The 23,134-nt window shown below is 39.9% G+C and overlaps 1 protein-coding gene across 6 annotated transcripts in view; it reads left to right on the top strand.

Moving 5' to 3' along the window:
- SORBS1 (sorbin and SH3 domain containing 1) overlaps window positions 1-21,473 on the top strand; it is a 111,167-nt gene extending 89,694 nt beyond the window's left edge. For 3 of the 6 annotated variants that reach the window (XM_063307587.1, XM_063307588.1, XM_063307589.1), the window contains 11 exons: window positions 878-1,035; window positions 4,713-4,798; window positions 7,552-7,719; window positions 8,987-9,033; window positions 9,701-9,815; window positions 9,903-10,028; window positions 13,299-13,478; window positions 16,736-16,786; window positions 17,639-17,697; window positions 18,148-18,260; window positions 19,514-21,473. In XM_063307587.1, coding sequence (XP_063163657.1) covers window positions 878-1,035; window positions 4,713-4,798; window positions 7,552-7,719; window positions 8,987-9,033; window positions 9,701-9,815; window positions 9,903-10,028; window positions 13,299-13,478; window positions 16,736-16,786; window positions 17,639-17,697; window positions 18,148-18,260; window positions 19,514-19,581 — 1,171 coding nt within the window. In that variant the 3' untranslated portion in view covers window positions 19,582-21,473. Of the gene's footprint in view, window positions 1-877; window positions 1,036-4,709; window positions 4,799-7,551; window positions 7,720-8,986; window positions 9,034-9,700; window positions 9,816-9,902; window positions 10,029-13,298; window positions 13,479-16,735; window positions 16,787-17,638; window positions 17,698-18,147; window positions 18,261-19,513 lie in introns of all 6 variants that reach the window. The other 3 variants (XM_063307584.1, XM_063307585.1, XM_063307586.1) reach the window with 1 other exon arrangement.
- The last annotated feature ends 1,661 nt before the right edge of the window (window positions 21,474-23,134 follow it).

The raw sequence follows: 23,134 nt of genomic DNA, 5'->3' as shown, positions 1-23,134 counted from the left end.
AACGTGGGCCTCCCTATTTCCTATTAATATAATGGAGAAATCAAGAAATAGTTTTTTGGGACAGTTGGGTGAACTTTGCAGGAATAAACTGAAAGAAAGAGGCTTGGCAAATTTCTTGCTATAAAGGGATAGCATCCATAGGAATGTTATCCAACTGTCTCAACAGGCAGGCATTGTTACCCGATCAGAGTTTTGGATGTATTGCACTTTTCTTGAGAGGGTGGAGCCAAGCACCAGATGAAGCCCCTCGGTCAGTGTGGAAGCTGTTGAGGCACCATGTTAACTAGACCTGTCTGACAGAGTTCAGATACTTAGCTGAACGGTGCAAAGGTGGGCAGAGTCGACCCAGAGCAATAGACTCCAATAGAGGAAATTGTGTAGGAAGAGGGAGCCAGGCTAAGTCAGAGAAATTCTCCTGCCCCAAAATATGCTTCACTCATTACAAGTTCTACAGATACCATCTGACATCAGAAGATTAACATTTTGTCAAAAAGAAATAATTCAATCTAATAAAATCGTTAATAGAATTTTTATTTTCCTATTTTTAAATGACAAAAGTTGGACATTATAATATGTGAATTAGTGGGGCTTTATGTTGAACTTTTAAAAAGCATTTCATTTGATGAAGGCAAGCCTTACTCTGCTTGTTTTTCTTTCTTATAGTGAGTCAATATGTGTTAGGTCATATACTACTTAAAAGGCTTCCCACAGACTACCTGTTTTTGTGCAGTTCCTGAAATTAATCTGATTGAGAAGTACAAGGTATCTTCAGCAGTTCTGTTGGGGTGCCAGAGTATTCACAGTGTGTGTCTAGGTGTTTTGTTTAATAATTTGCTCTCAGTTGCTGAGAAAATATGTTTTCCCTCTTAAATACCAGCTACCATCCTGTAAAGAGAGAGTTGGAAACAGAGCTTGGAAATTCCACTGGACTGGGAAGCGAAAGGCAAATCTATAAAAGTGTTTTGGAAGGTGGAGATATCCCATTGCAAGGGCTGAGTGGCTTGAAGCGCCCATCCAGTTCAGCATCCACAAAAGGTAAGTTAGTAAAGCATAGATCCTTGAACTTTGTTGGGGATCAAATTATAAAGAGTACATGCATAAGATGGTATTGCACTTATATCAGGGTTCCAGATGTCATAAATAGTTGGGGGGGGGGAGTTGTAGCCCTAAAGGCAGGGTGCATTCAATGAATCACTGCCCCACCCATTTAAAAATTATGACTTAAGCATGTGATCTGTGGCAGTTCTAGAATGTGATACCTGCTGCTTCCAAAACTGAACTAGGACTGAACTAGGACTTCAAATTCTGATTGATTCCTGTTTTAGGATGGATTTTCCAGACAAACATTCTATCACCAATAAAGCTCAACTCAGCCTTGAAGAAGCTGCTAGACTAAAATGGCCCCAGGGATTCCCCACCCAGCCCGCAAAACTCTTCCCGATGTCTTTCCATACAGAGAAGGAAAACGCTTTTCTCATCATCTGTTCAGAAACAAGATCTTTTCCTAATGCACAAAACTTTACGTATTCTCCACTGACATCAAATAAGTATAATCACTGCTTGGCAGTTCCCTGGGGACACAGTTAAACTTCTCTTTTCTAGGAACCAAACTTAGGGCCATGAAGGGCCACTGCTCCCAAAATCAGGTTTAACCTCTTGGACTACTCTTAAAAAACGTGTCTCCATTGCAAATACTCTCCATTTACAGTATAGTAGTGGGTATACGGAGGAGCTGTGTTTGCTTTAAGGTGACTGGAAATAATAGCAATTTCATCCAGTCTTCTGCTACTTTCATTTCATCAGTGAAGAAATTCAAAGAAAAGCTTGAATGTTCTTACATCTAAGAGTAGCTTGCATAAAATAAAAAGGTGGTGAGATCACAGATTTCAGCTCATTATTATATGAACCCTTAATATTGTGATCACAATCATATTGCCTAGAGTGTGTTAGCTGAATCTTCTCTCTTCCTTGATTTAAAAAAAAAACCCTTTGACATCACAGCATTTGTCTTTGTGAGACTTCTGTGATTGGAAATACAGCAGTCAAAAATTCAGTTTGTTCAGAAGGATCAGAAGCAATAGAAATGGAAGAATTACATTCTGTGTTTTAAAAACTCTCCCCTGTTTAGTAATCCAAGTGAATGAGTTTAAATCTTCATGTCCAGGATGAATCCTAATTCATCCTGAGTATTGAAGAATATCTTGATGGTTTGGCCAAACCTTTACAAACTTTCTTTGATACATTCAGGAGAATGTGTGAAGTGCTGGGTGCCATGAGGACAGCTAATGTTGCCTCTATTTTGAAAAGGAGAAAAAAGAGCATTTGGGAACTACAGACTATCAGTCAGATACTGATCTTTGGGGATGTTCTAGAGCAGATGCTAAAGTGACTGATCTGTAAGCACTTTGGAAACAACAGATGTCAGTAATGGTTTTGTCAAAACAAATTTTGCCCAGCCAATTTTATTCATTGTTAAATGGGTGACTTCTGTGATAGTTTATGGGACAATTCTAGGTATAACATGCCTTGATTTCAGCAAAGCACTTAACAAAATTCCCATGACATTATGTATTACCAAGCTAGTTCACTCTGTCTTGGATGGCATGACAATTAAGTAGGTGCATAGCTGGCTCAGGGATCCTACTCTGAGTTCTCATCCATCATTTCTCATCCAGCTGGAGAGAGGAAGCAAGTGGAACATCACAAAATTTGTCCTTGGCCTGTGGCTTTTCTGTGTTTTATAAATGAGTTGAATGAGAGACTGGAAGGGATGCTTAGCAGATTTACAGATCACATAATTAAGTAAGATAGTTAATGTTGTAGAAATCAAAATTCAAAATGAAGATAAAATTCACAGTGGTATTCCTTGACCTAAAAGAAAATGAAATTTAAGGTTTTTCATTAAGGAAACAAATCATGTTTTTTTTTAAATTTATACATCTATTCTATTGCCACCTATTCAATGGATTCTAGATGGCTTAGAGTTACAAGTGCACATATACAGCATGGGGATACCTGGCTTGGTAAATTGCTTGTGAAAAAGTTCTTTAAAATACTAGCTGATTACCAACTAACTATTAGTTATTATTAGAATGCTCATAAAATTGGAGTTGCTTTAGTACATATTCCAGCTTAGTGACGTTTGCAGAAAGTGATTTGCAGCAGGTAAGAGGTAAATCTCTACACTGCTCACATTTTTCTTTCAAGTTCAGAGCTCCACTATTCCACCTGTTTCTTGGTCAAAGATTAGCTTATGGGAAAATGGAAAGCTTTGGAAACCTCCATACTTTATTTCCCTTATTAATAACAAGAAAGAGATTGTACTGAAAGTAGACACAAATATCCAAAGAAGGGGAAGAACTTTACCAGGCTATATAAAACTGCATGCCAGATCAATCAACATGGACTCCTGTTGGAAGATGTTTTATCCTACAGTGTGAAAGAAATTGCATCCCAGTTTGAGGATGAACTAGAAGAAAGAAGAGAGTCCACTCTAACTGGAAGACTTTGGAACAGATTCCCAAGCATACTTTTTCTTACCTCACTGCATTTGAGATGTTAATCCTGCAACACCTGCTGTTTATTAAATCAGAACTGGCACAAAAGGATATTGCCAACCTAGCTGTTACCTGCCACATCCCAGTCTTGTAGCAATACTGAGGGTGCCACAGAAACATGATTAGGAGAACAGTCTGCAGAAGGAAATGATCTAATACCAGCTTCCTAGAAATGTCTTGTGAGCCTATTTTATTTCCAGTAGAAGGCCTCGCAGTGCAATTTCCTCAGCTGTGCCCAAGAGATCCATCATTGCCCGGCTGTGAGATCCAGAATAGCCCGCAATCAAGCAGGAACTTAGTAGACATGGGCAGACTCTAAAGAAGACCTCAGCTCCCGAATGCCTCTTTTGCTGGGGCATTGTCACAAGGCGGAAGCACTTCCTGAATCTTGAAGCTCAGCAAAACAGCTTTGTTTCTGTTTTGGACATTGCAAATGTGTTTGGTAACTTTCCTTTTGCTCTTTAATACATCTCCAACGTGAACAAGACACCCCCCCCCAAGAAGCTCAGGACATACTCTGGAGGTGGCATTTTGATGTACTTTACCATTTCTACCTGTTTTTCCTTTTCCTGTTTTTTTTTAATCCCCTCTACCATGTTCGTTCTTTTCCTTGTATGTCCTGTCCTGCTTACATTTCAGGACTTGGCTCAGCTACTGAGAAAACATTTCTACTATCCTTCTAATCAACAGTCAAAGCAGGTTGTCCCAAATGCCAACATGTAGAAGGTGAATTATTTATGGAAACCAGTTTAAATCTCTTGTAATTTGCATCCCTAAGGAACAAAATTAATAAACCCAATGTCTAGGAACAGTTTTTTCAATTCTTGTGAAGTATCTGTTGTGTGTTCATCCATATGTGTATCTGTATATATGTGTTTGTATATGTGTCAGTATTATTGCATGCATTAAGCACCTTTCCTCAGCAGCATTAAATCATAATTACTGAACAGAAATTGTTTTATTTGAGTCCTTTTATGGGCTTAGAATTTGTTCTATCAATTTATTTCCACAGTATTTGTTTGCTTATTGTTTAGCAGAATAAAATATTATTCCAAATAAATCGGCCCAGGTAAAAAGTTTTGCTTTTTTCTTGTTGTTTTCTCTTTGGTTCTTTTAGTACATTTATTTTAATGACATTGTGTTGTTTTAAAGTAGATTCAGAATCACCGAGACATTTTGCAACACTTGATTATATAGAGAGTCCTGAAGAAATGTTCCAAAGGCACAACAGTGATAAAGAGGTAATTTTCCTGTTACGGATAATATTTTCACAAAATTGGCATAGTGGATGATAAATGAAACCATGTTTGATCATAAGCAAAATGCTTAGAACTTCTGCATTGACATGTGTTAACTGTCCTGGGTCTGTAATTAAAGACTGGGATACATCTGTAAACAAATCAACAGTAGCAACTAAAAGGATTTGAGATTAAATTAGATGAGTGGTGATACTGGGCATGAGTGCTACAGAAAACAGCCAATTTTCATCACGAGGTTTGGCTACCATTGGTAACCAAGACAAAATCAATTGCAGTATTGTTCACTTGGAAGTAAGCCTATGGGGTCAGCCTCAAAGTAGGCCCTTCAGAACAGAGTGAGACTTAATTAAATAGTCCAACAAAGTTTTGGAATGGTTGTCACTGGTCTCCTTCCCAGGTTGGTTGCCATGTCCACCAATCATACAAGTCCTAACCTTTTTCTGTTGCACTACGGAGGGAAGCTAGAGTTGCATGCGGGGTGGCATCTTGAAGCATCTCTGCTCACCATAGTCCAGCTCTAACCATAGGCATCTGCAATAGGGGTAAGGAGGGGCAAGTGGCAAAACATGCATGCTGATGTCACAAAATCTATGACTTACATGCTTGCATCCCATACTTGAGATGCAAGTATGGAAGTGCATGTTTCATCATTTTTGTGTCAACAGTTAGGAGTGGTTTCCTTTGTCTACTTTGGAAGTAGTTCTGGGGCACCATTAAGTAGTGGTTGTGTATCTGCAAGGGCATCACAGAACCCAGCCAGTCCACTTCCTTTTCTTGCACTGAAACTGTGATATTCAGAGAAGCAACTTAATGGGGATGTTTTTACCTCCCTCCAGAATTTCAAGCAACAAAGAACAGGAGGATTTTTCCCATCATCCCTTGCAGAGGGAAGGGGGTCACTTGGCATAGCTAGGGAATGGAGCAGAGCAAAAATGGCTAAGATGCATTAATCACAGAATTATAGTTGTCTGAAGATTAGGAACAACAGGAATATCTAAAGGTAAAATAGGATTTGTTCATACTTTTACCTTTAGAAATCGTTATTTATTCCTTAATTCTTACTTCTCTATGAGTATCTGTCACTAGCTTGTTAAAAGACAGCAAGCAAATCATGTCTTGATTGATTGATTGACTTGAAACAAATTTGTGCTGAGTCTAACCTTTTTGGGAAAAAAGACACAAAAATAGTTATCACAGAAGGAAAATTGTAAAAGCTTCTTTAATGTCTCCTGAACCTTAGAAGGAAATTTTTAAAAAGTATATGAATCAAATTCTGTTTTCATGCTTTAATCTTAGAATGCCATTTTTAAAAAAAACTATCTTTTTTTCCTCCTTTTAATATCATCAATATATGTGATTCAGGATTCCAAGATGACAGTCTTGGAATTCAGTCTTTGATTTGATTATCCTGAGGTGATGCATATGAGCAACAGTGTGCCCCTTGATACCCAGCAGGCTACCTGACCCTTAAAAATTTTGTCTGTCTGTCTGTCTATCTATCTATCTATCTATTTAAAGTGGCATAGGAAGATTATATGCCACAAAGCAAAACACCAGCTTTTAGCATCATCTTGATTCTGTGGGACCCTACAGAATCCCACTGGGAAGGTAGCTCGGCTTCTGATAAATTGATGTTTATAGCTATAACTGCCATTTTGTGTCTAAGTAAGTCTGCACTCACCTCCTGCTCTTAAAATTTTAAATGTGTTTCCAGTCCAAAAACAGTACATAATCTTGGATTATGTAGTCAAAATAGATCAGGACTAAGATACGCCATTGTTCGGGAGAATGTTACAATAACATAGTTATCATAACAGCAGTGGCAGTAATAGTAGTGGGAATTTATTTTTATGAACAACCCACCAGATGCTTGGTTCTTCTTACCATGAGTCTACAATTCGTACCTATCCCTACTGGCAAAAATTATTGTGGTCAACTTCTCATTGCCACCCCACCTCCCAACACCTCCCCCCAGATGGGAGCAAGCACTGAGGTTATAGAGAGAACCTAAGGAATTCCCCAGCAGCTGAAAGAAGGGTCTCCAAGGTGCTTCTGACTATGGTACTGAGCCACCAGAAGGAAAAGTGTAGTAGAAGAGAACCTGATGTGGTCCAATTTTCCTTCCACCTTCCTTTCTTACCCTTGGGGCTTTGGGCTAGTTTGGCCCTCATAATTTTGTTCCACTTCCAAACAATCCCCAGCCTTCCTTCCAACTAGGGCTGGTGACAGTCCTATCCCTAACCCGATTGAAAGGAAGGCTGGCAATGGAGATGCAACCCTTGTCATGGAGGCCAGTGTCCAACTCTCCCCTAGACAATTTATTGGCCCCTCCGACTTCCTCATTGGACTATACTTTGAGAGTTTGATTTTAAAAATGGTATTTCTATAAGCCTTCCCTTATGCCCATCTTGCATGTGGGTGGGTAGTACTGTTTTGGCTACGTGAGCAGTGGTTCTTCAGCCTGACTATCAGGAAGAAAGGAGGAGTACAATGGTAATGATCAGAGAAGTAGACCCATCTTCTACAAGTATCCTGACTGCTCTTATTTTGCTGATTTCAGTCTAGTCTGAATAGTATCTAGTCTAGTATCTAATAATTGTTTCTCTAAACTTACTTTTGGGCTGTACTGGAGAGAGATTGTATACTCTTTATTTTGTTTTCTAATATTCTTTTGCCAATATTAAATTGCTGTAAATTAGATGATTTACTGCCCATTTTATGCAATTTTATGGCAGAAACTTTTAGAGGACCAGAGACGGCTTAAACGTGAGCAAGAGGAGGCTGATATTGCAGCCAGAAGGCACACAGGGGTCATTCCTACGCACCATCAGTTTATCACTAATGAGCGCTTTGGGGACCTTCTAATTAGAGACGATACAATCAAAAGGAAAACTGGGTCAGAGGTCTGTTGTGGTTGCCTCGCTCTGATGCTTGACCCAATTCATAGTTGCCTTTCATAGCATTCTGCTTTTTGGCCAACATTAGCTATCCCAGGTGTTGATTTTTATTTTCCCTGTTCACGCTTCACTTAGATACTGCTTTGACCTTGTTCTATATAATCCTCTAGAAAACCACATGCCTTAATGCATGCCTGCTAAGTAAGGAATGCTTGTGCACAGCTGTGATGCATGCACCCTTTAAAGCAGCAGTTACTTTTATTGCGAATCAGAAAATGTTTGTTTCATCTTTCGCAGCACTGTATACAATGCTCCTTTCTCCCTTTATCTGCGCCATCTGCTTAGACCTTAATTGTCTTGCGGCTCCTGATCATGCGGTTCTGTTGTGCATTATACACTCAGTACGTTGTTCTTTCTGTAGTTTCTGTTGTTAAGAATCTTGAGGTCAGGCAAAATAAATGAACTTGTTTTAAAAGGCAAAAGAAAGAAAAGAGGAACTTATTTTGGAAGGAGACCTATTTCACAAGAGTTAAGGGAACGGATTAACTTGCCTTCACTGGAGGTGCTTGAGCAGGGTCTAGACAGCCTTGTTTTACATAAAAATGCATTTATCTTTCTGGAGGAAAAGCCATGTGAAGTTCCTGTATTTATTTCTTCCTCTCTTCCTGCCACCCCATTCCATTTTATCAGGAACAAAGTGATCATTCCTGAGTTCTGGGGTTTTGTCAGGATACTTCCCTAGCACTGGTGAAGATACGGGTATTGCCTGGATCCTCTCTCCTGGGTCCACCAAGCTCACTTCTATACATTCCAGGAGGCCATTTCATTCTACGGGTCATGTTTGCAATTCAGACCGTGGCCTTCTATGGTAGGATGTTCATTGTTGCCTCTCCATTATAGGGGAATCCAACCACTCACTCAGATACATATAATCTACCTAGTAATGCCTAGATCTGTTTTTTCTTTACTTTTGATGCAGACTACAAATCATTGTTCAAACCAAGGTATTCATTTTGATCCTGCTGATTCTGCAGGCTTTTGCAAACTTGCAAAAACTCCCTTGAAAGGTCTATTTCTCTTATTTTAGTTTCCGTTTGTCATAAAAAGTCAGGTTTTACCACTGTTAAGTTGCCCAAGAATTGTGACTGGATTCACCACTCATTTAAGAAAGGAAACTCTGACAGTATGCTTGCAATGTTGTGTATGCCATTTGAAATCATGTGCTGAAGGTTTAGCAATTGTTTAAAATTGTGTTATTATTTTCAACCACTAGATGAGAGCAGCCAGAGTGAAGTTTGACTTTAAAGCCCAGACATTAAAGTGAGTATTGGTTATTTCTTCCCTATAATTATAAAGTCTTTATATTTTAGCCATTTCTTTCCTTCCTTCTGATAATTATTTTATTCAAGTATATACTGTTTTGCTGCCCACTAGTGCCTTCAGTGCAGTGCAACAGTGTTTCACAATGCTGAATATTCTGACCAAAGGAGTATATGCAACTGCCCATTGACCATCACTGCTCCAGTATTACTGCTCAACTGAATGCTGTAGTAGCTCCTCTGTCCCCTTTGGTGCCTTCTCACCCTCTGCCTTCATACAGCTTCCACTTCCACCCTTTCTGTCATGTAACAGCATCATCAGGATGTTCGTTCCATTCACCATCCTCGTCTTCAACTCCTCCTTTCTCTTTAAACCTTCTCCAGATACAATTCCAGTTCCACTTCTGATTCCTCTAGTTCCAGATCCATTACTTTCATTGACTTCTTCCACTTTTTTTCTGACCGAGTATCCACTCATTCGCCATCCCCAGATTTGCCAATCTTTAAATATGGATAGATACTGTTAGTGCGGTTGGTTTCTAGGTTTTAGGGACAGATATTTATGTTTAGTTGTATGTTCTGTAGTGGTTAATATTTGTATTTAAAACGTGATGTTAATGTGGTTTTATTCAAAGTAATTAACACATCAATAAATATGTTATTAACAGGGAACTCCCGTTACAGAAAGGAGATACTGTTTACATTTATAAGCAGGTTGATCAGAACTGGTATGAAGGAGAACACCACGGCAGAGTGGGCATCTTCCCACAATCTTACATAGAGGTACTGTTTCATTTATTAAGCTACCTAAGGTCAAAATTGTCCATCTTCTTTAAGATTTTTCATATGACTTTTGCTTTTGTTTTATAGTTGCTTTCCCCAACAGAAAACATCCAAACTAAAAAATCATCACCAGTGCAGATCCTGGAATACGGAAATGCAATTGCCAAATTCAGTTTCAGTGGAGATACCGCTGTGGAAATGTCCTTCAGAAAGGTAGAGATAGCAGTTCTTGTAAACCATTTTGAAGTGTTTCTTTCTCATGCAATCTACTGATGTCAAGCCAATTGCAAAGGAAAGCAAATCGATGTTCCAAGTAGCAGATTGGAAATTTCAAAAGTTGAAAAAAACATACTTGCAGAGGGTTTTCTAAAAATGGAAGGTTTGAAGATAGTTGTCATGGAATGTGAACTTTGGCCAATGCAACAAGCATATTTCTTTACAACTTCTATTATTTTTGCATCTAAGTGATAAAAAATATGCAATTACTGTTTATACCAGAGATTGAAGGCCAAAGTGGAGGACCTTTTAGAAATGGGTGGTGCTAGGATTTCCAGCAGGTTTTTTAATGTGTCTTTGGCACTGTTGGTTATTTAGTTAGGTTCAGTATATACTCTGGCCAGAGTTACATAACCGACTTATTTGCCTGACGCAAATAAGCAACAGTGAGAATAAAATTCTGCTTTCTGTCTGTCTCTGCTGGCAGCCATTCCAGCTTGGAATGGCTTGGAGAAGACCTGCATTATACCAAGCCACATTTTAGCAAGTATTCCATATATTTATCCATGGCTGGGATGGCATGTGTGAACCCAGAATTAACATTTGCGTGCAAAGAAGCTAGGCACCCCAAGAGGTAGAGAAGAAACAAACAAACAAATATACAGTTGATTCCAGGGCAATCTTAGCAAACCCCTAAACACTGGATTTACTTAGCTGTTGTGCTGATTCCTGTCATGAACTCATGATTGGAATAGTAGAAGAGTAGAAAGAAAATAAGAGGGAAAATGCCTTAGTGGTTGGTGCCCTGAATATAAATTAAACATTATGTTACATGTTTTTATGTAGTTGATACTTCTGTTTGAATGACAGGTAATGATTTATTAAAAAGTCATCTAAAAGAGTGTTAAAATGCATCTTTCATGCACACATCTATCTACAAATTTCTGGTCCAAATTTTTTATCTCAAATATTCTTACATTACTTGGATAATACTATTATTAAAATTACTAACCTGCATTTTGTGGATCATATTATATTTATTTAATAATAGCACTAGATCATGTTAGAATGATGACTCTTTTGACACTTGAATTTTGGAACTCTCTAGATTTTAGCTTGTTCATAAAATCAAATTATCAAATCATCAAATTATATTGTGACTGAATTAACAAGTATCCTAATTCCCACAAATCCAAGGAGAAGCTACAGCATTATGTATGTATGTATGTATATGTCAGGGAGTTGGGGGTGGGCGGCGTGGTGCTGCACTGGTTCACCTCCTTCCTCCAGGGCCGGTCCCAACTGGTGGTGATAGGGAGTGAGAGATCTGACCCTCGACCCCTCCTTTGTGGGGTGCCACAGGGTTCGGTTCTCTCTCCGCTTCCTTTTAACATCTACATGAAAATGCTGGGTGAGATCATCCGTCACCACGGGATGAGGTATCATCTGTATGCTGATGATACTCAACTGTATATCTCCATCCCGGGTGAAGTAAATGATGCTGTGACCACCCTCTGAGTGTCTGGGGCCTGTGGGGGTCTGGATGGGGAACAACAGGCTTCGGCTGAACCCTGGTAAGATGGAGTGGCTGTGGGTTAAGGGCTCTGCCGTATCCGGGATTTTGTCATCTTTGGTTCTGGATGGGGTTGCACTGCCCCAGACAGACCCGGTGCGTAACTTGGGGGTCCTTGTGGACTCACGGCTCCTGCTCGAAGAGCAGGTGGCAGCCGTGGCCAGAAGGGCCTTTGCACAACTGTGTGTTGTGCACCAGTTACGCCCTTTCCTGGATTGGGAGGCCCTTCGGACAGTCACTCATGCCCTGGTTATCTCCCATATAGACTACTGCAATGCGCTCTACATGGGGCTATCCTTGAAGAGTATCCGGAAGTTTCAGCTGGTCCAGAATGTGGCCGCGTGGTCTATTTTTGGTGCCCCTAGAAGGGTGCATATAACACCTTTGCTTCATGAGCTGCATTGGATACCAGTTTGCTTCTGGGTCCAATTCAAGGTGTTGGTTATCACCTTTAAAGCCCTACATGGCATGGGACCGGGTTACCTGAGGGACTGTCTCTTCCCCACTTCATCAGCCCGCCCCATCCGGTCATGCAGAGAGGGCATGCTGTGGACCCCGTCTGTAAGAGAATTCCATCTGGCGGGGTCCAGGAGGCAGGCCTTCTCTGCAGTGGCGCCCGTCCTTTGGAACATCTTGCCCCCGGAGGTGAGATTAGTCCCATCGCTCCTAGCCTTCCGGAGGGAATTGAAGGCCTGGCTCTGCCATCGGGCTTGGGGCAAGGAGAAGAATAATCATACTTGGGGTTGGCTAGTGCCTTGAAGTGCCCCTCCTATGCAAGGACTGAATGAGACCATAGCCATCGGGATGTTATTATACTTGGTAGTTTTTAAAATTGTTTTTAGTCTATATTTTATATTGGAATTTTATTGTATAGTTATTGTTTTATGCTGTAAACCGCCCAGAGTCCCTCCATTCGGAGGAGATGGGCGGCGACAAATTTGATAAACAAAAAAATAAAAATATGCATGTGCACACACACGTGCACACACATAGGAGAGGTTGCAGTTGAGAGCTATTATTGGAAATAAACCTTGGACTGCATGTCTGACCTACTTTTGTTGTGCTACTGTGGAAACCAAAAAAGCTTCATATTTTCTTGTTTTTACATAACATTGTCTGAAACATTTAGTTGCTTGTGGCTTGATTCCAATATTAAGTTTTGTATTACAGCACATGATGAAAATCATGGATTAGTTACGTAAAACACCTTTCTGTGTCGTTGTTTTTCCCCCTCAAGGAGATAATGAGGGAAGTGTGCGAATTCCCCCACCCTTAGGGGCTCCATCCTGATGTTTGCCATCTAGTTCTAGTCTACCCACCCTATCGCCTCACCCCGAGATATATAATAATTAGTCTGAATTATTTCACTGAAATGGAAAATAAATGCATGTGTATCATTTCTTTCTCATTTTTTTTCTTGTCTACCTTTGTGAAACACATTGTATGGGAGTTTCTGTATGTTTCATTATACTTTATTTTTTGATCAAAAAGTTAAGTACTTTTCTCAGGCGCTGTCGGTGCAAACCAGATAATCTAAAAGAGATTGATAGAAAGGATGTATCGAATCCATTTTAGCAGATGTATGCATTTCAGGCAGATACAGAGCATCCACCAAAGCCTTCATGTCTAAGTAGCAAAAGCAAAATCTTTGTGTGGGTCTTGAACTTAAACTCATGTTTCTCCTTTTTCTGCAGGGAGAAAGAATCACACTGATTCGACAAGTAGATGAGAACTGGTATGAAGGAAAAATCCTCGGCACCCTTCGCCAAGGCATCTTCCCTGGCTCTTATGTGGACATACTTAAGCAGCCAGTGCTGAAGGACATGTCAGGCTATGCCCACCAACCGCTGAATTGCAGCCTGACTGCTCCACAGGTATCTGTCAGTGCTGCCCTTCTGTGTGGAGCATCCGTGGCTTTGCCAGCCAACGCCAGGTCTATTTCCTAGGGCAGGGTTTCCATCGCAGCCTTAGGTCATCCTTACCTTCTGGAATGACCAGGAAGTTAAACAGGTTAAGATGTCCTTAGCAGAGTCGAAGTGACGTACAGTATTTCATTCAGGAAAGTTCTCTCTGGTTGTCCACAGGCTGTCCTGTGGTGGCTGATTCCAAGCACAGACCTTGATTTCAATGTGGTTTCAGTCACAGAGTGGGAAAACAAGAAAACAGGAATGTACCCTACAGTAACTGGAGCATTTTAGGTCATGTGGGAAGAGAGAGGCTCCCACCTTGCGACTGTTAAACAGTGCAACCGCTTCCCCAAAGTATGTCATCCCCTTGGTTGTCAGGGGATGGGATTTTAGCTGCTTTGCACCTATTCCATTAATGATTTGGATTAACTTTGGGTGAGCGGAAGGCTTGCAGGAGTGGTGCCAGTCAAGTCTCGGGGACAAACATGCTTGAAATTCTGGACTGCGGTTGCAGGAAAGCTGAACACCTGCTGGCCATGGTGGTGGCTTCCCAATTAGAGGCAGGTAAACACCCTCTTTATGAAACGAACTCAGGTGCTTAAGAAAAGTCGCAAACACCCTGCCATGTTCTCAGGCAGATCTAAGCACTGCAACATCTGTTAAGTTTTTGTTTGCCTTGGAAGTATTTAAAAATTGGAGTACATTCATTAAAAAAAAAACATTGTTTTAGTTTCATAAAGCTGAGGGAAAAAAAATTCAGAGAGCATCCTTTTTGGAACCATATTTGCAATTGTTCCTGATTTTTTTTTAAAAAAATTAAACATATTCCCTTTATGAGAAATGCTCGTAAACAAGTTCCAAGACTGGTCCAAACGTCTTCTGGGACTGAGGCCTGCTGAGAGGGTTTTGGACTATGAGGAGCCACATCTTGAAGCTCTTACGTTAGAGCCAGATTTCAATCTGCTCTAAAAAAGGTTGCCTTGGATAACATTTCTAAAATTTCTTGGAAGTGGAAGGGAACCAAGAGATGGAAACAAAATGAGTCCAGAATTCAGGGAATGGGTATAGGACTCTGTGTGTGTGTGTGTGTGTGTTGAGCGCACACCTGTGTCTGTAAGGGCTTCCAAAGGACCCTCTTTTAAAACCTGGCAGCCACTTGTTTGTTTGTGGCCTGCCTGGGTTTTTTTTTTGTTTTGAAAAGTTGTCCAAATACCTAATTCCCCTGAAGGAAGTATTTGTAGCTCAGGGTTGAACTGTGGAGTCCTTGGTGCTCTCTGAGCCTGGTTGTTTATTGCAGACATTTCATTGCCAGTCTAGGCAACATCTTCAGTGCAAACAGGGAGAGGGTCTTGCTCTCAGTTTATATTCAGACGAGCACTTACACACTGCAGCAACCCAGAACACCAGAAAAAGGAAAAAGATCATCTGTACAGCATTTTCCAACAAAATGGATACCTGCTCAACTCTATCAAAAAGTGCCTCACCACCCAACCTACTACAGCCCAACCAATAGAAACTACGAAAAGGATAACACTGCGATGCATCAGAAACATCTCTGAAACCACCAACAGACTGTAGCACATAAACCAGCTAAAGCCCTTCAAAACATATTAAGTAACCCAAAAGACCCAATAGCCCAAGAAGAAAAAACAGGAGTTATCTACAACATACAATGCAAAGACTGTAGCAGCCACTCTGTAGGACAGACAGGCAGAAGACTAGCAGAGCGCATCCACGAACACCAACTAGCAGTGAGGAGACACAATGAGAACTCCTTAATCTCACAACACATGGACAGACTCAACCATAATTTCAACTGGGAAACTGAGAGCATCCTAAACCAAGCCAAATCCAAAAACACCAGAGAATTCCTGGAAGCCTGGCACTCAGACAAAGCAGCCATCAACAGACACATAGAGGTAAACAATATTTACATACCATTCAAAAGAGACAATAGAAAAGCCAAAAGACCAGTACACTCCCTTGTCAGCAATCAACACCCAGATAGCAAAAATCAACACTAGGATTAACACCAGATGAACCATCAAACAGCACAATACACCCTAATCAAGGAACTGTTAACTCAGTCAATAAACCAAGCAGCAAACAACAGCCCTATCAACTCCCAAGGAGAGAACAACACCCCTACCAACACAAGCAGGGCAAGCCACGGTATATAAACTGAGAGCAAGGCCCACTCCCTCTTTGCACTGAAGATGTTGCCTAGACTGGCAATGAAATGTCTGCAAGAAAACAAGGCTCAGAGAGCACCAAGGACTCCACCTAATTCCCCCCTCCAGATGTTTTGACTGCTGGCTTCTGGGTATCCTGGGAGGGATCCTGCTGTGAAAAAGTAACACAAACTCAGAATTTGGTGGTGGCTTTTCTGTGGAAAAAGCTTTTCCTCAGTAAAAAGGAAAAAAAGGAAGGATTTCCCACACTCCAATAGAAGAGAATATCTGTAGCTCAGGGTTGAACTGTGGAGTCCTTGGTGTTCTCTGAACTTGGTTGTTGCTTGCAGACATTTCATTACTTGACTAGGTAACATCATTAGTGCTATGGTGGGACTAGAACTTCTGGTCTCCTGGTTTCTCACCTGATGCCTTAACCACTATACCAAACTGGCTCTCTTAGTTTTATTTAGTTCTCAAGAAATAATGTCCTGGAATTCCAATGGCTCAAAATGTCTTCATCCCCAGGTCCTTCAGCAAATAGCATTACAATCCATATCCCGTGGATTTTCAAAGGAGGGATGTTTAAATTTATTTATCTTTAATTTAGAAACATTAACATAGATTCCATAAACCTGATTATGTGGAAATAGCACTTAACTTCCTTGTTACCACACCTATGTCCAACACTTAAGGCCCCACCTAATTTTGGTTGTAGATTGTAGGTTGCAGATTGCCCTAAATCTGGGAGTCAGAGAAAATTATGGTGGTATACATGTTACATAAATAAATAATTTTTAATAATGGTCCACAGGACCAAACTCAGGTCACACAAAATAAAATACATACAGTATTTCTCCTGCTAAGGGACCTCAGGTGTTGTTTTAAGGTGATTCTCGTGTCATCTTCCCTGTCAGTTGCAGCATCCAGCTCTGTTATTTCAATTAACTGTCTAAAGTTGGAAGCCCATGTTGCATTTTATGTAAGATCTGAACCTGCTAATAGTACTGATGCTAAATTTTTCCCTTCTCATGTACTTTAACCATCATACAGCCTTCATTGCGGCCAGGACCAGATCTCACAGAATCGGAAAAGAACTATGTGGTAAGGCCACCCCAGAGTCCTGTCTGCAGCCTCATTTTTGCACACAGTTCCTCTCAGTCCTCCACAATGGCCAGCACTGCTGGGCCGTGCTGAGCAAGGTTTTGAGTGTGTGTGTCAGCAGTGCACAAGTGTATCTATGCATCCAGCTCTTTAGACTGTTTTTACAACATAAATGCCAAAATAGAAATGGCAGTACAAATAAGATTGAGGAAGTCCAACCAATTGTCCTTATAAGCCCCTCATTTGAAGAAGCCAAACCTGGGGTTTGAGTTTCTATTATTTGGTGGCTCAGTGAATGCAGAGTCTTTCAGAGTTTGCTATGAATAAAGAAAACAGCACAGTCTGAGATACATAGCACTGTTGGGAAACTTAATTTGCGTGCAAGACCAGTGTCTTCAAATTTCATACCCAGATTTGAATTTTAAATGTGAGATGCTTCCTGACTAATTGCAATCTCTTTTGCTGCTGTGTTATAAAATCTAAAACTAAATACAAAATTCTTCTGTATCTTGCCTCTGTTTTCTATGCTTACCGTCTGGATTTCTTCTACACACTCCTGTTTGGATTATATCCCTGGATCTACCACTCTGTTGTCTTGCTGGACCTAAATGCTTCACCTGGACTGTCCCATGTCTTCCTGACTTCCCTACATTCCCTGTCTGTTTCATTCTGTTCCCACGTTCCTACTCGGGATGGCAATACTGCCCTGTCACTGTCATCCAGGAAGTTGTTTGCAATGAGATCTTAAACATTGCTGAAAAATCTGTTCATTACTGCAGCACTATTTCTCAGCCTGCCTTTTGTCACAAGGGGCCATTTAGTGACAATAAATCATCTTTCATCATTTCTCAGCAACCACAAGTCCTGCCGTCAGAAACTGGCCTTGACCGGAAGCATGCCACACAAGAAATGTAAGTTTGTCTGGGTTGCCCTCTAGTCCTGGAGCCTTGTTTGCATATTTTGATGCTTGCTTGCTTCCTAAATAATAAAAGGATAAAAGGAAATTTTATCCTTTTTATCCCAGGAAAACTTCCTGCAGTTGATGTAGCCACTCATAGCTGCTGGTGATGAGTTTGAAGGACCTTCATCCCTCTAACTCATTTCTTGTTGGAAGATCTTAGACAAGGAAAAACCACAATCTTGCTATGAGGTCACATTGGCAGACCATAGGATGAGTTTTATGACTATATACTGTATCTACTTACATGTAAAAATTAGAAGCCATTTAGAATTATTGTTACGATTTAGAGTCTTTTGCTGCTTATTACCATCTCTTATGTTCTGTATTTGAAGAAGCTTGGTTGGAAGGGTTCATGGTTGCCATCTTTTTTATTTTTCCTCTTTCTATCATGAAATTTCAGACTTACCTATCGAGCGCTTTACAGCTATGTCCCACAGAATGATGATGAACTGGAGTTAAGAGACGGAGATATAATAGATGTTATGGAAAAGTGTGATGATGGCTGGTTTGTTGGTAAGCAAATTTACAAGCATTTGGCTACACAGCCCCATCAATATACCTGACATTTTGGTGGGACATTAAAAACCATATCACTGTCTCAGGGAGCTAACAGGATCCTTGTGGCAGGGGTTAAAAAGGGAATCCACAGAGAGAGGATTGAAGGCAGAAGTATGACCTTACCTCAGAATGGATTTGATTGAAATAACTCTTTGGTGAAACAATTTAAAGCAGAATCAGGGAGATTTTCTTTGGTCTTAATACCTCTGTGACCTACAGGGGTGTCCACGGATGGGAGGTTAAGAAAGTCAAGACGGCAACCACAACTGTATGATCAAAGCCCTGCCCTATTTTATGTGCGGCTTTGATCACATGATTGCAGCTGCCATCTTGCTTTCTTCATGTCCACCCCTGGAAACCTTGATATTATTATTCTCTTCCCCTTGAGATAGGTATAGATTTCATTTTTAGGGAGTAAGTATATAACTTAGCAGTTACATATTTTTAATTTCTCTAGATTATTTATTTTAAAAATGGATGGAAGTTTGATCATTTTATTTAGCCCCAAAGCAAACTTGTGAAATCATTCGATGAACCAATGTCAGTTCAATTAATCATGGATATCGGAGGATATTTTTGCCAAGATATGCTAGGAAAACTAGAATCACCATTTAAACCAGCTTTTAATGTGTAATATAGTTGTTTATTTTAGGGTTTTTTTGTTCAACGATCAAGTCTGTTCTACAGCAGAAGGTGCTTGTATTTCTAAATTGTTTGCTCTAAGTATAAAGGTTTTCTAAAATGAAAATTATATAAGCAAGTTCAGCTACTGGGTGGCTGCTACAGTTAGTCTGCCTACCTTGTTATTCTTCTGATAGTCTGGAAAAGGAAAGTAAGATTGTCTGCTTTTTTCAGTTCCCCATGTAATTTAGAATTAGTCTTGTAAAGAAAAAAAGTTGGCTCTGGTCTTACAGTAATAAGAGTTATGGACACGTACAAGTCATGCATTGGTTACTCCAGCCAGCCTTTATTCCTGTCATTTTTTTTAAGCAATACTGAATCAGATTCTTTGACTGTACCCGGACTACTTAGAGAGTAATCTAGGATTTCAAACAGTGCTGCATTGTAGCTAAATCTGGGCTGGATCTTTGTCAGTGATGACAAGCAAGCTAAGGCATCACTAGTATAAAATAAAAGTAGATTATCTCCCAGTGGATCCTGCTGTGATCTGTCTTACCTGGATTTGTCTGCCTTTTGTTTTGCAATAGGCACATCAAGGAGAACCCAACAGTTTGGGACTTTCCCAGGCAACTATGTGAAGCTACTATCCTTTTAGAAACTATGGGCAGGCTCTTCGTGTCATCTGCAGAGACTGAGGAGGACCTGAGTATGACATTTCTAAAACAATCCTTGGGAAAGAGAACTTTATGAATGGAGCAGCCGAGACAGTAGGAGTGGACATGGAATGTGGTGAAATGCTGGAGTTATGCTGCAAAGTTCCTGCTTCCTTTGAACGTGTATGGAGGAGAGGAGACAGGATGATTGAGCCTTTATACTCTGCTGTTTGATTCTGTTTTTATTCTCTAGGGAGTATGTGATAAGGCTTGGCTTTCCTTCAGACGTGAGCATTGCTCTCCCTAATGAAGCTAGGGGGAAAGAACAGAAGGAAACAAAACAGGGTTTCTGTTGGACAGGAGGAAGAAGAAAAGGAGGGGGAGCATGTATTGCCAGGAGCACAGGGTGTAGATTGTTGGACTGCAGCCTGGCTACTATCCTGCTTAAATACCCTGCAGCTTTTGTTGGCTCTCAGGGACCAGTTTTATATGAAAGGCCGTATTGTCAACAATCATGGAAGTCCTCCTCTCTCCCAAGGACAAAAACCACAGAACCAGACTGTAGTCCAGCAACATCTAGAGGGCCAAGTTTGCCCACCCTTATTCTAGTGGTTGACAGATTCCAAACTGAGTGGCTAGAATAAAGGAAGACAGACTGTGGTATAGCATCTATTCCATTTTGGATTATCCTGCAAAATATTCCTGAATGTGCCTTTCTAGAAGTGATCATAAATGTAATTTCTGGCTGCATCTTTTTTTTTTAATCTAGAAATACAGTCAAACTTATATTGTGCACACTTGTTTGGAAGTAAACCCCATTGTATTCATTCATAGTTTCCCTTTATTGGACTTCGTTGCTGCTTTTTTATAGTCATTTTGATTGTGATTGGCATAATAATACTCTAAAATAAACTTTTTTTCTGCTGTGTTTTTATAGTTTATCCACAATAGCAGCAGGAAATTCACATTCAGCATATTTTCACTCTCTCATATATTAGTCTCCAGAATAGCAAAACATGTTTAGGTTTCTCCATCCCAAGATCAGCCAAAAACATCAACTGAAGTGCTTTAATAATATGATTGTAAATATGTATATTCCCTTTGTAAAAACGTACAAATCTTATATTGCAAATTGAAATATAAAACTGGGTCTTTTAAAAATAGTTTGAGGAGGATCTTTCCATTTTATTTATTATCACGCTAAACAAATTAGTAATTGTGCTACAAAGTGCTGTTTTTCATTGGAATAGAGAGTTAGCATTTATTGCTTCGATTGCACTAAAATGGCTTGCTGTGTTCTGCAGCTTTGTGCTCGAGTGGAGTTTCTAGAATGCCATCCATTTGGAGGCTTGATGGAGGTGTAGGCAGCCTTAATAGCTGACGGAGGCCATGCGATGGGCACACTCAGATTAGCTGCCGTGGGAAGGTGGTCAGTTCCCAAAATACATGCAAATGGCATGGCCAGTCACGAAACACCCCTTTCCTAGGTGAACAAGGGCCCTCAGAGTTGCCAGCCATCCTAGTGAGGTGCGAAGACATTGCTATAGATTAAAATTCCTATTTATTTTATTTAGTAATATATTTTTAAAAAGAGGTGTAGTCTACCCTGTTTTAAGGGACATTTGAATATTTTTATTTTAGGGTTGGCAGTAAAATTACAGGATTGAACAATTTTATTCTGCAAATATCTTAACAATATTGGTAGCATGTAACTAACCCAATAGCATTTTTAACTATTATATATTTATATTCCTGCTGACATAGTTCTAAGCAAAAAGTTATTCTTGTCTTTGTTTCATTTTACAGAGGATTATTACTTTACAGTTAACAAATGGAAATGTTTAAAGCATGTTTCCTTGTGTAAAATATTAAATAAACATTAACCCAACCTGAAGTGATGAAGTCTGCCCTGTTTCCTGAGACACTGTGCGAGAGATTGTCCCAGTCTGAGTCCTGATGAATATTTCTGCATGTGATTTGGAGAAGCCCAGAAGAGTTCAAGTCTCTCTAAAGCCTACTTTGCCGAAAAGGCTAGCAAATTTGTGGAAATAGAAAGTTAAGAGCAGCTGCATTTTTCTTGTATGATCAATGGTGCCTGACTTGGGGATGTCCTAAGTCAGTCCTCCTTGGTCATACCATTCCAAAGCTAGAGAAATCCAAGATTCAGTCAAATTTGGAAAGAAAAACATCAAAGGAAAGGTTCAGGAAATAATGAAAAAGTTCCCCATTTTATTCCACTATTTGAGATATATGTAAAAAGGGAGAGAAGAACACGAATTCATGGGTATTTGAACACAGTTCACTGAATATTTTCAGAGATTCAAAAGTACTTCCCATGCCTATTCTTATTCCTGTTTGTTTAATGTGATGTTTAATACTGATCTGGAGTAAACTGGATATGATGCCACTGTCTCTTAGTAATAATTGTACCACGCTTAGAACTTGCATTTTAGACTGTGTTCTGAGGTTGTTTGGTTGGTTTTTTTTTGATAAAACACTCTCTAGAAAAAGTTCTGTACATTTAAATTTAGCTCCAAATTTGGCCCAAATGAAATGAGATTCAGATATATCAGAAGTAAAATAAATGTGAATAAGATATTAATTCCAAGGTTATAATAAGCCTTCCTATTTTTTTTCCTTCAAACTATTTTTAAAGAATGCATAAATAGTTTGCCCTAGCAGAGTCACTACAAAAATTATAGTGACCAGTTTGAAAAGCTGGAGGTAGGTTTCCACTCTTTTGGGATACTTGATTGATTGGTCATATGCCATCAAGCCAGCATTGACTTTTAGCAAAAAAGTAGCTAGAGCGTCTCTAGGATTATCTACTCCCAATCTGCCTCTTCAGGTTTCAGGATGATTACTACATGTGGATTTTATGTATTGTTGGTTGGCATAAGGAATTTCAGAATTCAGCTCTGTCAGGCTTGAGATGTATTATTTGACTGCCATTGAAATTTTGGCAGGTGTGGAGATCTTGTTTGTTCAGAGATTGGTGTCAGTACCTGGGTCCAAGAAATATAGGAAATACTGGGTTGAACCTTACTTGTATTAATTTATTTCAGGAACTTTTATGCTGTGTCAGTTGGGTGAATCTAAGCAGCTTACAAGTATAATAAAACATAACATACAACAACAAAGTCTCAGTCCATTAGAAATAACATTAATAAAATCTTAGTAAGTAGTAGCACCACATACCTTTTAGGTACCAAATTCCCAGGCTTTCTTGTTCCCTCTTGCCCTTCAGCTGGCCTGTATCATTTGAGGGTTTCTGGGATGGTACTTTCCCTGGCCTGAGTGATCAGACAGCAGGACAGAATGATCACTGTCTTCTTCCAGTTGACTAAACAATAATGGGAAAATTTAATTGTCACTATTTCACTAGTTTAGGAAGATGGGTGTCTGTTTTATCCAACAGTGCCTTATTTGGAATAAATCTGTGAAAACACTTTTTCTAGTTACCATATTGTTACTTGTTTTTGACAGACCTCATCACGGGTGTGGGATTGTTCATTTGATTGCAGCTACATCAGAATTACTCCAGGTTGTTGAACA

The sequence above is a fragment of the Candoia aspera genome, chromosome 6 (assembly GCF_035149785.1).
Source record: "Candoia aspera isolate rCanAsp1 chromosome 6, rCanAsp1.hap2, whole genome shotgun sequence".
NCBI classification, from domain to species: Eukaryota; Metazoa; Chordata; class Lepidosauria; order Squamata; family Boidae; genus Candoia; species Candoia aspera.
Note: the sequence above shows the minus strand (reverse complement) of the source record. Positions and strands in the feature narration are given on the sequence as shown.